The 12,293-nt window shown below is 35.6% G+C and overlaps 1 protein-coding gene across 1 annotated transcript; it reads right to left on the bottom strand.

Annotated features, from left to right (window-relative positions):
* Nucleotides 1-411: 411 nt before the first annotated feature.
* On the bottom strand, nt 412-9,017 carry LOC113700176 (putative DEAD-box ATP-dependent RNA helicase 29). The gene is made up of 11 exons (XM_027220686.2): nt 8,554-9,017; nt 7,289-8,450; nt 7,153-7,207; nt 6,424-6,525; nt 5,862-5,907; nt 3,580-3,656; nt 3,318-3,370; nt 2,463-2,544; nt 2,317-2,373; nt 1,358-1,496; nt 412-1,135 (listed from the first exon to the last, which is right to left on the bottom strand). Exons 1-11 carry the CDS (start codon nt 8,915-8,917, stop codon nt 924-926), a joined length of 2,349 nt encoding a protein of 782 aa, XP_027076487.1. The 5' UTR covers nt 8,918-9,017; the 3' UTR covers nt 412-923.
* Nucleotides 9,018-12,293: the final 3,276 nt, after the last annotated feature.

Here is a 12,293-nt window from a genome sequence, read left to right as displayed (position 1 = left end):
TAAATGGTTGTAGCAAGAATGGCCTGAAATGAGAATTCCAAATCATGTCAATTTTTAACTTCGTGTCTTATCATCAGTAGGGGATTCGTTCCTAAATGTTTGAAATGGGTTCACATGAAAAAGGGGAAAATATGGAAGAAGCAGACAATAGAGGACAATCGCAGTAACAACTGAAAATTGGTTCTTAGTGAAGTCCTAACATTCTTCGTTCCTAAAAGAAGCTAGAATTGTACGGATTGTAGCCCAACAATCCATCTGTGGCTGAGTGGGAATGAATTATGCTACGGTTCAGTTTCTTGTCCTTTTTTGAAAGACTTATCATTTTGTGGAGTACCAAGTTTTGGTATTATGCAGGTCACTTCTGTTTTGACTAGTCCAAAAATCAGCAATTTATCACATAGCCCAAAAGAATGTGAGCAATATTGAACTTTGATATTGATACACAAATGGATGAAACCAACTTCACCACAAGCCTAAACATTGCTACAAAATTGAGTTTCATGCACAACGATTGAAAGACTAGAGTACAACATTTTGTAATGGCGCCATTTTTTTAGCAGAAATATACTTCAGTATTATTAATAAAACCAAGTTACAATGGTGTAGTGAAAAAGCAGAGATAAGTAAAACTACGCCCTTACAACTTGTGTTCGGACAAAAGGAATTTCCCTGCCATCCAAAAGTATAGTCGCTTTGACGCCCCCAGGAAGTTGTTGAAATGCAGTACTGAGAAAATCATCCTGAGCCTCCATAGTTGCTAACTTGTCAGCCGCACTATTTGCTTCCTTGAAAATGTGAGTGACTGTAGAGTGAAAGGTCCGAAGCAATTCCTGAATCCTTCGTAAGGAGTTACATAACGGCCACTTTGACAGACTCCCTGCTTCCAGCAGACGGACTAAACTCTCCGAATCCACTTATATTTATCACTTTGTCCTCCCTCTCTTACCATTTTTGTTGAATTTCTTACCCTTCATAGATTTGCTCTTCATGTGAGAAATTCTGTTAGCTTTCTTCTGCCTTTCCTTCCGAACTTGTTCAATATCTTTAATTTCTGAACGTACGTTAGCATTGGCGATTGAGTGACGCTTTTGTCCCCCTCTAAACCGTCTGTTATTTCCTTGGACTCCAGGCGCCCCTGTTGAAAAATAGACGCATGATCAAATTTTGAACTTGTTACTGTTTTTTATCACTTCCAGTTCAGAACCCGTTCCCCACCTTCCCCAAATTGAAATACGTAGGCAAGAAAAGAGGCTTCTTGCAGAAATATTACTGTTTGATAATCATAGAAAACTCTAGACTGACCATATTTAGTGATGTCTTAGTAGGCAAGTAAATGAAATCACCTAGCTATGATTACCTGCAAAACTTCTAGAATCTTCACCATTTCCATCATTAGCATCTCCCTTTAGAGACACTTTACTGTGTGATCGTTCTTTCCACTTCTTGTATATCCCGGTTTTCTTAGCTTTCACTTTTGCACCACCTTCTGTCTTTACCTACAGACGCAGAAGAAAGACTTGAGCTTCAAAAGGCTTGAAGACCAATTGAACCACACAAGATAAAACTGAAGAAATATCATCAGGAAACATCAGATACAGGATAAGTAGAGGAGGATACCCTCGTATTCGTCAATAACCATTTTACAATTTGCAATAAAGGAAACCTATTGCCAAAGGAAGTGAAAGGAAGAACTTCAAAGAAAGGACCAACTCTCCACAAGTTCCTGGCTCCGTGCACAACTTGCAGTATGTTGCATATTAGAATTACAACAAAGGTCACCAGGATTTCAAACTTAAAATCACCAGGACCAATATAAGTCTACTCCAAAATGATCACAAAGGGTTGGAATGAGTCCTTACAGTTCTTGAAATCTATAGATATTAGATTCACACAATCAAAAGAAAAAATAAAGGAAAAGGAACCAACACATATCTTGTGCATCATAGGTGAATATTTTGATATAAAATATGACCCTCTTGGCTTATTGGAAAGAGAAAGGCTGTATATGAAAGATTATAGCAGAAGAGACTAGCAAAATAGTGATTTGAAACATTAGGTTGTGCCATTATCTAAACACCAGCCACTGTAGTGACATGCAGGTAATGTTCAGTGAGCAGATTATCAACTTTTCCACCTAATGTAGGCATCACTGTACTTGAAATACAATATTTGGTATTTCTCCTTGGGAGCAGCTAAGCAAAAACTTTATGTTCTCAAAATTTATTTGCCCATAAATATCAGCCCAAAAAAAACCATAATGCCTATCAAATATAAGCAGCACAATATGAACAAACAGAAGTAGATAAAAAGGAGCACCTTTCCGCTAGCTGTCACACGTTCCCCATTATTCAATTTGATATATTTCTTGCTCCTCTGCCATCAAACACATCAGAATACGATTGTCAACAGGAAAAAGCATCAAGAATAAACAGATGGATAAGCACTTTAATAGTCCAACGCACCTTATCCCAATGATAGGCAGATTTTTGCTTTACCAACCCCCCACTATCATCTGCAACTAAATCCAGAACAGCAGCTTCCAACCTGATTAAGTGTTTTTCAGTTCCATCAAGATTTTAATGTTTAAATCATAAAATTCCATAATGGGGATGACCCATTAAAAGTTGCACATTCACATTTTTGCCCTCTACTCCTAGCATGTGCCTGTGCACATAAGAAACGGAGAGATGTTTTCTTCTTTCTGTAGCTTTTATCATTGTTCCAACAGTCATTAATCCCCAATTCTAGAAAAGGTTAAAGTACAAAATAGCTCCATGTGGTTAGTAAATCTTAACATTAAAATTTCAAACCTATTATTATTCCTTAAAACTTTTGGCTTAACAACAAATTGTTAAAGTTTCATCATAACTAAGCCAATTCAAATTAAGAAGTCAAAAAGAAATTAACCATTTTTGTACAAGGGTATATAAGGGCCTAGTACCATTCTGATGAGACCATTGTTTTTAACGCTTGAAGTTGGTCTTACCCCCTTTATCCAAAATGAAACAGGGGTGAAAGGTAGGTTCTGATAGCATGAGTTGTATGTCCTACTGCCAAAGCAAAAGTATATAAACTAAGAAGCACTATTAGGATTTACTTTCAGAAAGTATCCTTCTGCAAATGCAATTGAGCTTATGACTCGCTATTCTTTGCATATCAGACAAAAATTATTTGAATTGCAAATTTTGAGCTTTTCACTCTTCAAATGACATTTTTTTAACAAACAATTAAGAAAAAATAACACATTTACTCTTGACAGTTTAATAGATCACATGAGCTAAAATTAAGTGACATTAACATGCAGTTTAATTCAATACCTGTTTGATTCCAGCCCCTGATTAGCTCTGACAGAAAGTCCTGCCTCAAAATGCTGAAGTTGATAGAAAGAAATAAGTTATAACAGTACAGGAATGTTTGAGACTACCAAGAAACACACCAAATAGTTGGGAGAGAGAGAGAGAGGAGAGAGATCAAGGAATTAGAATATTGAACTGCAGCTTAAATTCATGATAAAAAGGAAGAATTCTATCTCTCAATAGCTACACAACTTCATATGAAAGGAGGAACTTTTTTACTAACCTGATTTGTGGGAACTGAACTTATAAAGTACTCCTCATCTTTGAAGCTCTTTGGCTTCTTCCTTTTTGAGCCAGAAACTGCCATAACATTGCAGAACGTTTATAACTATGTATCCAAAGCTTGTAATGAAATGTCACAGAAGACTAAACAATTAAACATTTCATCACGAAATTCAATTTCAAAAAGTCAATGACATCATTTAGGGATTTGGTTACCAAATACAACAAAGCTCATGTTTCAAACTGTTCATGAACTGTTAAAGTTGTATGACAGCTGTTGTATCATATCATGTACCTGTTCTCATTGGACCTGTTCATTGTGTCAACATTATCAACCCTAAGGGCCTGCTAGCTTATAGAAAAGTACTTTCCTAGTACAGCTTTTAATATAAGTACTCATTAACTGATTAAGTGCTTTTAAATATATTGTTTGGAGACATAATTCAATAAGTACTTATTTTATTGGATAATGTGTAATTTGAAAATTTTTAAAAGTGTTTATCTCTTTGTTTGGTTCATAATATATGGTAAAATGATTGAATTTGACATTTTACTTTTTAAATCACAAAAGCTACTCTAAAAGCACCAAATTTGAGCTTTTGCTAAAAGTACTTTTAACACCAGAAACTCTACTCCTAATTTTATGGGATGATCACCAAACACTTTAAAAGTACATTTAGAAACTAAAAGTACTTTTTTACCAAAAACACCGCAACCCCAAACGGGGCCTAAGTTTACTAGCATAGTTTCATGTCAAACATGGTCCTATTGGTTTAATACACTAGCATGATTGGCACGATTTTAGCTTAACTGTTTAAAGCAAAATTACATAACCTGTTTGACTATAATTAATCTTATAATGACAGAATGATATGAAATTAGTGTAACTCTAAGACATTAAATAAACCACAAAAGCAGTGCATTAGCAATTTCCAAACTGCAGAGTCAACATGCTATTTTTTAAAATTTAAAAAGTCTCACCAAAATATGAAAAGGTCATTGTATAAAACTTGCATAAACTTCTTAAAAATCTCAAATCTTCATAAAATTGGAGCAATTTTTTTCTTTAATAATCATATCAAACAGGAAGACCAGTATTGCTTCTAATTAAGCAGCCAAATGTAGTCTACACAGTTCACCATATTGCCAGGAATCTCTCAATGCGGCAGCCAGAATGTCCAAGAGACATTTCAAAAACAAAAGTTAAAAAATTATCACCATGAGAAACATAGTTATTTTGCCAGTGTATAATGACAACTAATATCTTATGTCCCAGAAGCCAGAGGAAAGAAAGAGATAACAGCATTCCTGTTCTTGAAAGATGAAACCACACTAACGTAGTTAATGATTCGATATTTTGAAGAGTAAAGTAAGAAAGATCACAACTCTTTGAGGATTCACATATAGGATACATTCAACTTTTCGGGGATTCACATATAGGATGCATTCAGACATATTTTTGAACTGCTAAACCTGGCTTAGGCTAGTGTTTCAAGCTAAAATGCAGAAAATCAAGCAACTTCAGCTTTTGGATCACTCAAATGCACCAAATCAAACTGGATTCAGTAGATTAGCCAGTGTCCATGCGCACTGATATATCCACTACAATGAGAACTGGCAAGTCTAGAATTCTTTTCAAATTAGAGATGCCTAAGTTGAGAGTTTTTAGAGGAAAATTATAAACAACAGAAAAGATGTCAGATACAAGAAAAGAAGAGAAGAGAAAATTAATTAGCTTAAATACTGCTCTGGATTTAGGAAAGAAAAGGATCAATTTTGGGCCAATTGAATATTGATTTTGTTGTCTAAAAATTTGTGGATAAACTTGGCATTTTGAAGCACTTTTAAGCTTTAAGTTGGTTTTCTCTCAATCTCTCCTCCCCAATTAGAGAGAAAACTCTTAAACCGATCCATCTCTTTGTTTTTCCCATTTCTTTTCTTATCTTCCAACTTATATCTAAGAAAGAAGGGAAAAACTCAACCTCCTTCTTCTCTTCTTTTCTCCAAAACTCAACATGCAAAACAGGCCAACAAGCCCTGCCTCCAGCCAATAATATTTGATTCTGACGCTGATCCTAACTTCCAATTATGGTTACTTGCAATTTAGTCATGACTCCTAGAATAAATTACACCTTGCATTACTGACTCGTAATGACATGGATGCCAACCATAATCTCAATATTTTTTATCATTTTAATTCATACTATCAATTGAATAATACTAGCATTCAAAAATGTATATCCAAATGGACAAAGAAGAAACTAGCAAGCAACCAAAACAAACCTTGCATCTCCTCGCCCATTGAAGAATTGTTTTCAGTCAGAACTTCCTGAAACACAGAGAAGAAATCAAACAAGCTCAAGAACCATTAATCCAATGTCTCTTCCAAGAAATATTTCTGTTATCAGGGCACTCCATCTTCCCACATGCTATATGTAACTTCTCATTAAATCTGATTAAAGAAACTAAAAAATGTTTTAATTAGGTGCTTTCTTTTCTTTCATAGTTAGTGTCATAGGACATAATATATATGAACAAAGAACTTCAGAAAAAGAAAAGATCAGGAATCTAAGTTTTGATATTTAATATAAGCAAGATTTTATACAAGATCTGTAAATGAGAGATGGATATGATCTCAGCGCCAAAATAAGATAACAAAATCTAGCACTTGCATAGCATGCAGCACTGTACAACAAAATCAAAAGCCTAATAAGCAGACGGTATCATGTTCCAACCATTATTCAATAACCTATTGCTTACTGCAAGGTTCCTAGAATCTAAAATTGGCAAAATGTACCCATAATCTAACATGTCCTAGTTGAAAAGATTTTATTAAAGGATATACCTTTCTGACATTCTCAGTAGAACGTTGCTGATGGACTTTATTTATAACCTCCTCATGGATAGCTCTTTTCTTCCTCATGACATCAACCCATTGATCAGACTTCTGAAAATCAGATGAATTTGATAAATAAGAGCTAGCTCATTTTACCAATTCATTTGAGATTAAAATCTGAACTAAATTTTAAGCATCCATCTAATCATTTGATATTTGATCAACCTCTGCCCAATTCAAGGGAATCATGGGAAGGAAAAGATCATGATTTTTTAAGACCAGAAGTACGATTTCATATAATAATTCTCAATCAAGATATAATCATATACAAAACCTGCTGTAACGCTAAATAATTCTTATTAGAGATTAATGACCGTAAATACCAGTTAGACTCTTCAATGAAGTTCATATATGATGACAATTCAGTTGATAGACCTGGTTATTCATATGTACGAGAAAGGATAAATCTGGTCCCACATCTTAAGTCTAAGAACTCATAGAAATTTGCAATAACCATTTCAACTTGGAATTTCATGTTTCCATTTAGCAAGCTGGATTGCAAAAATGCAGATTATCAAATGTACCTGGAACTATCAGCAATTAGACTCTAGAGAGGAAAAGGCAGGAGCATGTGCATGAAAAGTACAAGTACACTGCAGTGGTGAAAATTATCCATGCAACTAGCTATCATTAGAACCAAACGTAACAATAGACAAGCATGCGAGAGCAGAAAGTTACTTGATGTTTCGATTTAGCAGCTTCACCTTCAGCCTCCAAAATTGTTTGCTTTGGTCTAACAAAAGACATCAATATAACAGTTAAAACTACATAATCAACATTTACATGCATCAAGTAGACAATTGCCAACCTTTACCTGAATGCTTTCAAGCGTTCAGAAAATGCTAGTGCTGTTAACTCATTGCCACCCAGGAGATTCCAAAATACTGGGTGCAACCCTTCACGGGATAGGTCTTTTAATCTTTTAATGGACTCCCTAGAGGGTTTAGCTTTTGTTTTTGCATACAGTTTGAATGCTTTTGTACAAGGTCTCTGTAAAGCAGAGAGCTCAGCAGACGAGTCAATAATTTCCCGAACTCTGTCTGACAAGAGATCTATAACTGTTTGGGGAAAACGACCATAGACAGTTTCTCCATTTGCAACTGCTTGATCTACGGTGGACATTGCACCATCCATATCCTGTAAAACCTCTTCTTCTGTTGGAGCAGCTCTGATTGGCTTCGAGAGAAATAGATGAAGATCTAACAGGTAAGGCACATCTTCAGACGTTACTAAAGAGAATGCAGCACCAGTGCGACCAGCCCGGGCAGCTCGTCCTACTCGATGGACAAAAAGTTTAGGTTTGGCAGGGAAATCCAAGTTTATGACATTGTCAAGCAATGGGATGTCAATTCCCCTAGCGGCAACATCTGTCACTATCAACAGCATAGTTTTTCTTGCTCTAAATCTTGAAACGTGAATCTTGCGAGCATCCTGATCCATATCACCATAACACACAGAGGGCTCAATGCCCTCTTCCCTACACAAAATACTCAAGAACTCGACATGATATTTTGTGGAAACAAAAACCAGAGTCTGCTGATCAGAGCTGATGTGTTCCCGTATCAGATACAACAATGCAGCATACTTCTCTTCCTGCCTTAAGGTTAAAAATGTCAGTTTCAAGTCTGGACTAATTTTCATTTCTAAATCTAGACGCACAAGCTGAGGGTCCCGCAGACCAGCCTTGGCAAATTCAGCAAGGGCACCGGGTAATGTTGCACTAAAGAGTAATGTTTGGCGGTTTTCATTTAGTTGGGAAAGAATCTTATACAACTGCTCTGCAAATCCCTTCTCAAAGAGCTGATCAGCTTCATCAAACACAACATATTCCACAGTGCGCAATGACATATCATCAATCTCAGACAAATGGTGCATTAGCCTGCCAGGAGTTGCAATTATGATATCAGGATTCTGTGCCAATTCCTCAAACTGGCTTTCCATACTATCACCACCAACTAGTAAACTAATGCGAAGATCTACACAATAACAAAGAAAGACTACCTTTCAATATTTATCTCCAAAATCAATTATTCTTCAACTATAAAAAACTAAAAAAGTTAAGAAAATAAAATGAATAACCTGTGAAGCGGCCAAGTTCTTTGGCGAATTTGAGGGTCTGAATAGCCAATTCACGAGAGCAAGAAAGAATCAGGGCCCGGACGCCGGCTTGGGGTACATGTTGCTGGAGTTTCTCGAGCATGGGGATCAAAAAAGCTGCCGTCTTACCGGAGCCAGTACGAGCCATGGCGACGACGTCGTTTCCGGCGAGTATTAGGGGCATGGACTTGCGCTGAATTGGCGTGGGGACTTGATAACCTTTCCTCTTAATTCCTCGATAAACATTTGGGCTGAGCTTCAGAGATTCGAAACCTCCGGATTTCGATTTCTTCTCTTGCTTTTGCTTCCGTTTCAGCTCGCTTTTCGAGCTAGCTAGCACAGCCATTGATGCTGCCGGAGAATGGTTCGGCGGCGTGGGGAGAGTGGCCGGTTTTAGGGTTTTAGGAGTAGAAAGGTTTTAGTAGTAGAAAGATTTTATACCCTATACGACGTCGGAGACAAATATATCACCTTAATGACTAGATTGGGAGTTTAGAATAGAAAGGGTTATTATCACTTTACCCCCTTAAACTATACCACAACTATCAATTTACTCCCGTTATTTTTTAATCACTTCACCCCGGTAAGTAATTCAACTCAACATATTAAGAAATTTTGGACAAAAATACCCTTTTATTCTATAGCATTACTATACTGTTATTATTACTTTATTCCTTTAAATTATAGTGATATAATCGATTTAATTCTTAATATTATTTTATTGGCATTTTATTTCATCGTTAATCTAACTCCTATGGTAAAAAAATTTTAAATATGTTTACCCTTATATATATAATTAAAAATAAAAAATTTAGAATGATTATTCTTCATTTTTTTCATTTTAAGAGATTCAAAAATATAAAAATAACTGAATTTTCTCAAATTTCATTTTTCACACTTATTAATACTATGAAAAGAAAAAGAGATAGGAAAGAATGAAACAGAAAATTAGATTTTGCAAAGAAAAAAAAAGTCTAACATTATCATATTAATTTAAGGTTGTTGGGCTCAAGATCGAAATCTGGTGGTAAACAGTAAAGTGAAATAATTCTAAAATAATAAAAGTATTTAATTCTTTCTTATTTGTATTTTCTAAAAAAAGAATTGAGCTCTCTCTCTCTCTCTATCTCTATCTCTCTCTCCCCCTCTCCCTTCCCTCCCAATCTTTTTATTTTTTAATATTAATAAGATTGCCAAGAAAAAAGAATAATTTGACTTTTTTCTTGATACTAAAGAGGAGAAGAGCCATTCTAAATTTTTTATTGTTTTTATTATATAAAGAGGAGGGTACTTTCTTCTAAAATTTTTTAACTTGTTAAGTTGGTTTAATGGTGGGATAAATTGCCTAAAAAATAACTCTATGGGGTAAATTGATAATGAAACTATAGTTTATGGGGATAAAATGATAATAACTTTAAGGGTTAAACTTGTCTTTTTACTTTAATTAACAAACTCCGTTAGTTTTGGAGGTAAAGTGACTAAAAGATAACGTTAAGGGGGAAATTGATAGTGGTACCAAAGATTAAGGGAGTAAAGTGATAATAACCGAATAGAAAAGAAAAGGAAGGATTGGTTAGGAAAGAAGAGGGGAATTTCGCCATTTTAGTATTTAAACATTTTCGCAGAAAATTTAACTACTTGTTCTCGAATAAGTTTTACACTCCTAATTAGGACCTTTGCGTTATTGTTCAAACAAAAACAATTCAAACTTATGCTATGGCGTCGTCATATTTTACACATTCTGCATGGTTCGATAGTCGTATAATCATCATTAAAGGGCTAAACTTTAGCCATTAATAGATTCAAACAACCCATCTATGTGATTAACTCCTAAAAATAGAAAAGAATTGGAGAAAATTGGGAGAAGAACTAGGGTTTCATAGAAATCAGCAACGACAGCCATAAATAAAAGAGTATATTTTATATACACTATCAATATATACACTATCACGATTGGATGGATAATACATGAGTAAATTTTGAATTTCAATTTAAATTTTGCACATGTGTCATATATTTAGTAAGGGAAATTTGCCAAATTGGTCCCTAACATTTGCCAAAAACACTTTTTTAGTCCCTAACATATAAAATCAGCCAAAATGATCCTTCACATTTAAATTATGAGCCAATGTGGTCCTATTGCTCGTTTTTGCTCATTTCTCCGGCTAAAAATAGCACGCCCCCCTCACGTAGTCATTTTTTTAGGGGCAAAACCGGAAAACACATTTCATTACTGGTTGAAGGTAAAAGAATAAGGGACCACTAGGAAAATACACATTTCACCTGCAAACTCTCAAATTACAGTTCGAAGAAACCCTAACTGCATCCCCAAATTAACAAGCATAACATGGAAATGTACTGCCGATGATGACGACGACAAACCTGTAAGGTGTGATTGAGAAAAGATTGAAGGTTTGGCGAGAAAATCGTGAAGAAAATCTTCGAAAAGATGCAGAATGAATCGGGAAAATGGGACTTCACAAAGGGTTACGGTAAATTTTTTTTTTTACCAATGTGGTTAGCAATTGTTGACGAATCTTGCTTAGAACTCTATTTTATGTTAATTAATTGAAGATTGTTCATTATTTTACTTAGTTTTGCTGTGGTCCCCAATTTTTATTTAGTTTTGCTGTGGTCCCTATTTTTATTATGAAAGGCTCCACCTTTCTGTCATGGTCCAAAGTAACTGTCGTTTTAATGGCTGACAGGGGCCAATGAGATGCATTTTTCTATTCGTATACACTTTGGAGGTGAACTTAGAGATACAGGAAATAGAGACTATGTAGGGGGTTCGGTTGACATAGTCGATGGTTGTAATCCAGAAAAATGGTCTCTGTGTAAGTTGGACGAAGTAGCTAATAAACTTGGATTTGAGCCTTATACAGTGGGTTACTACTACCTGATTCCTGGTAGGAATATGGCAGATGGATTAGTGTATATGTTGCAAGAGGATGATGCTGCTGAATTGGCTAAATTAGGGAGTATGTATGGGTTAGTTGATGTGTTCTTCATTCATCGAAGAACATATAATTTGCCTCATTTTGCTGTTGATGAAGAAGGAAGAAGGCATGATAGTAACAGAAATAATGAAGAATCTGTACATGTGGCCACACCAGAGAATGTTCAAGAAGAATCTGTACATGTGGCCACACCAACACCAGCTACTGATGGTGGTTTTCAAGACTCTAACATGGATGGAGGAACTCCTTCACGTACTGGTAAGAGGATGAAACAGATTGCGAAGAAGAGAACTTCACCTGCAAAAAGATTGAAAATGCGGCAGAGGAGAAAGGATGTTGGCCATCAAGATGTTACTGCTCAGAGTGGTGTTAGTGGCAGGAGTGGATCATACCAAAGTGCATCTCATGCTGCTGAACATGAGAGTGGAGGAACTACAAAAAGTCATGCTGTTGATGATGAAACTCCTGATGCTGCTGAATATGAGACTGCTGAGGCTGTAGAAACTGATGTAGGTGAACATGCAACTGATGGAGCTACAGAAATTGATGGTAATGAAAATGAAAGACATGGCAGTAGTAGACAAGGAAGAAGAGCACGAACTAAGTCAAGGAAGACATCAAATAGAAAGGCTGAAGGTAAAAAGTCATTCAAAAAAAATAATGAGCAGATCATAGAGGATATTGTCTCAAGTGATCCCGAGAGTTTGTATGATAGCGAATATGCTATAAGTGATGAGGAAGAGCTAATGAAATCTATTAGTG

Source organism: Coffea arabica, chromosome 7c, assembly GCF_036785885.1.
Source record: "Coffea arabica cultivar ET-39 chromosome 7c, Coffea Arabica ET-39 HiFi, whole genome shotgun sequence".
In the NCBI taxonomy this organism is placed as follows: domain Eukaryota; kingdom Viridiplantae; phylum Streptophyta; class Magnoliopsida; order Gentianales; family Rubiaceae; genus Coffea; species Coffea arabica.
The sequence above is the reverse complement of the archived record's forward strand: the minus strand, read 5'-3'. Positions and strand labels throughout refer to the sequence as shown.

Coding starts and splice junctions, on each gene's coding strand:
- LOC113700176 (XM_027220686.2), bottom strand. CDS start 8,917: ATGGCTGTGCTAGCTAGCTCGAAAAGCGAGCTGAAACGGAAGCAAAAG. Junction 8,451..8,553: donor AGAACTTGGCCGCTTCACAG/GTTATTCATTTT, acceptor GTTATTGTGTAG/ATCTTCGCATTAGTTTACTA. Junction 5,908..6,423: donor CTACTGAGAATGTCAGAAAG/GTATATCCTTTA, acceptor TCTGTGTTTCAG/GAAGTTCTGACTGAAAACAA.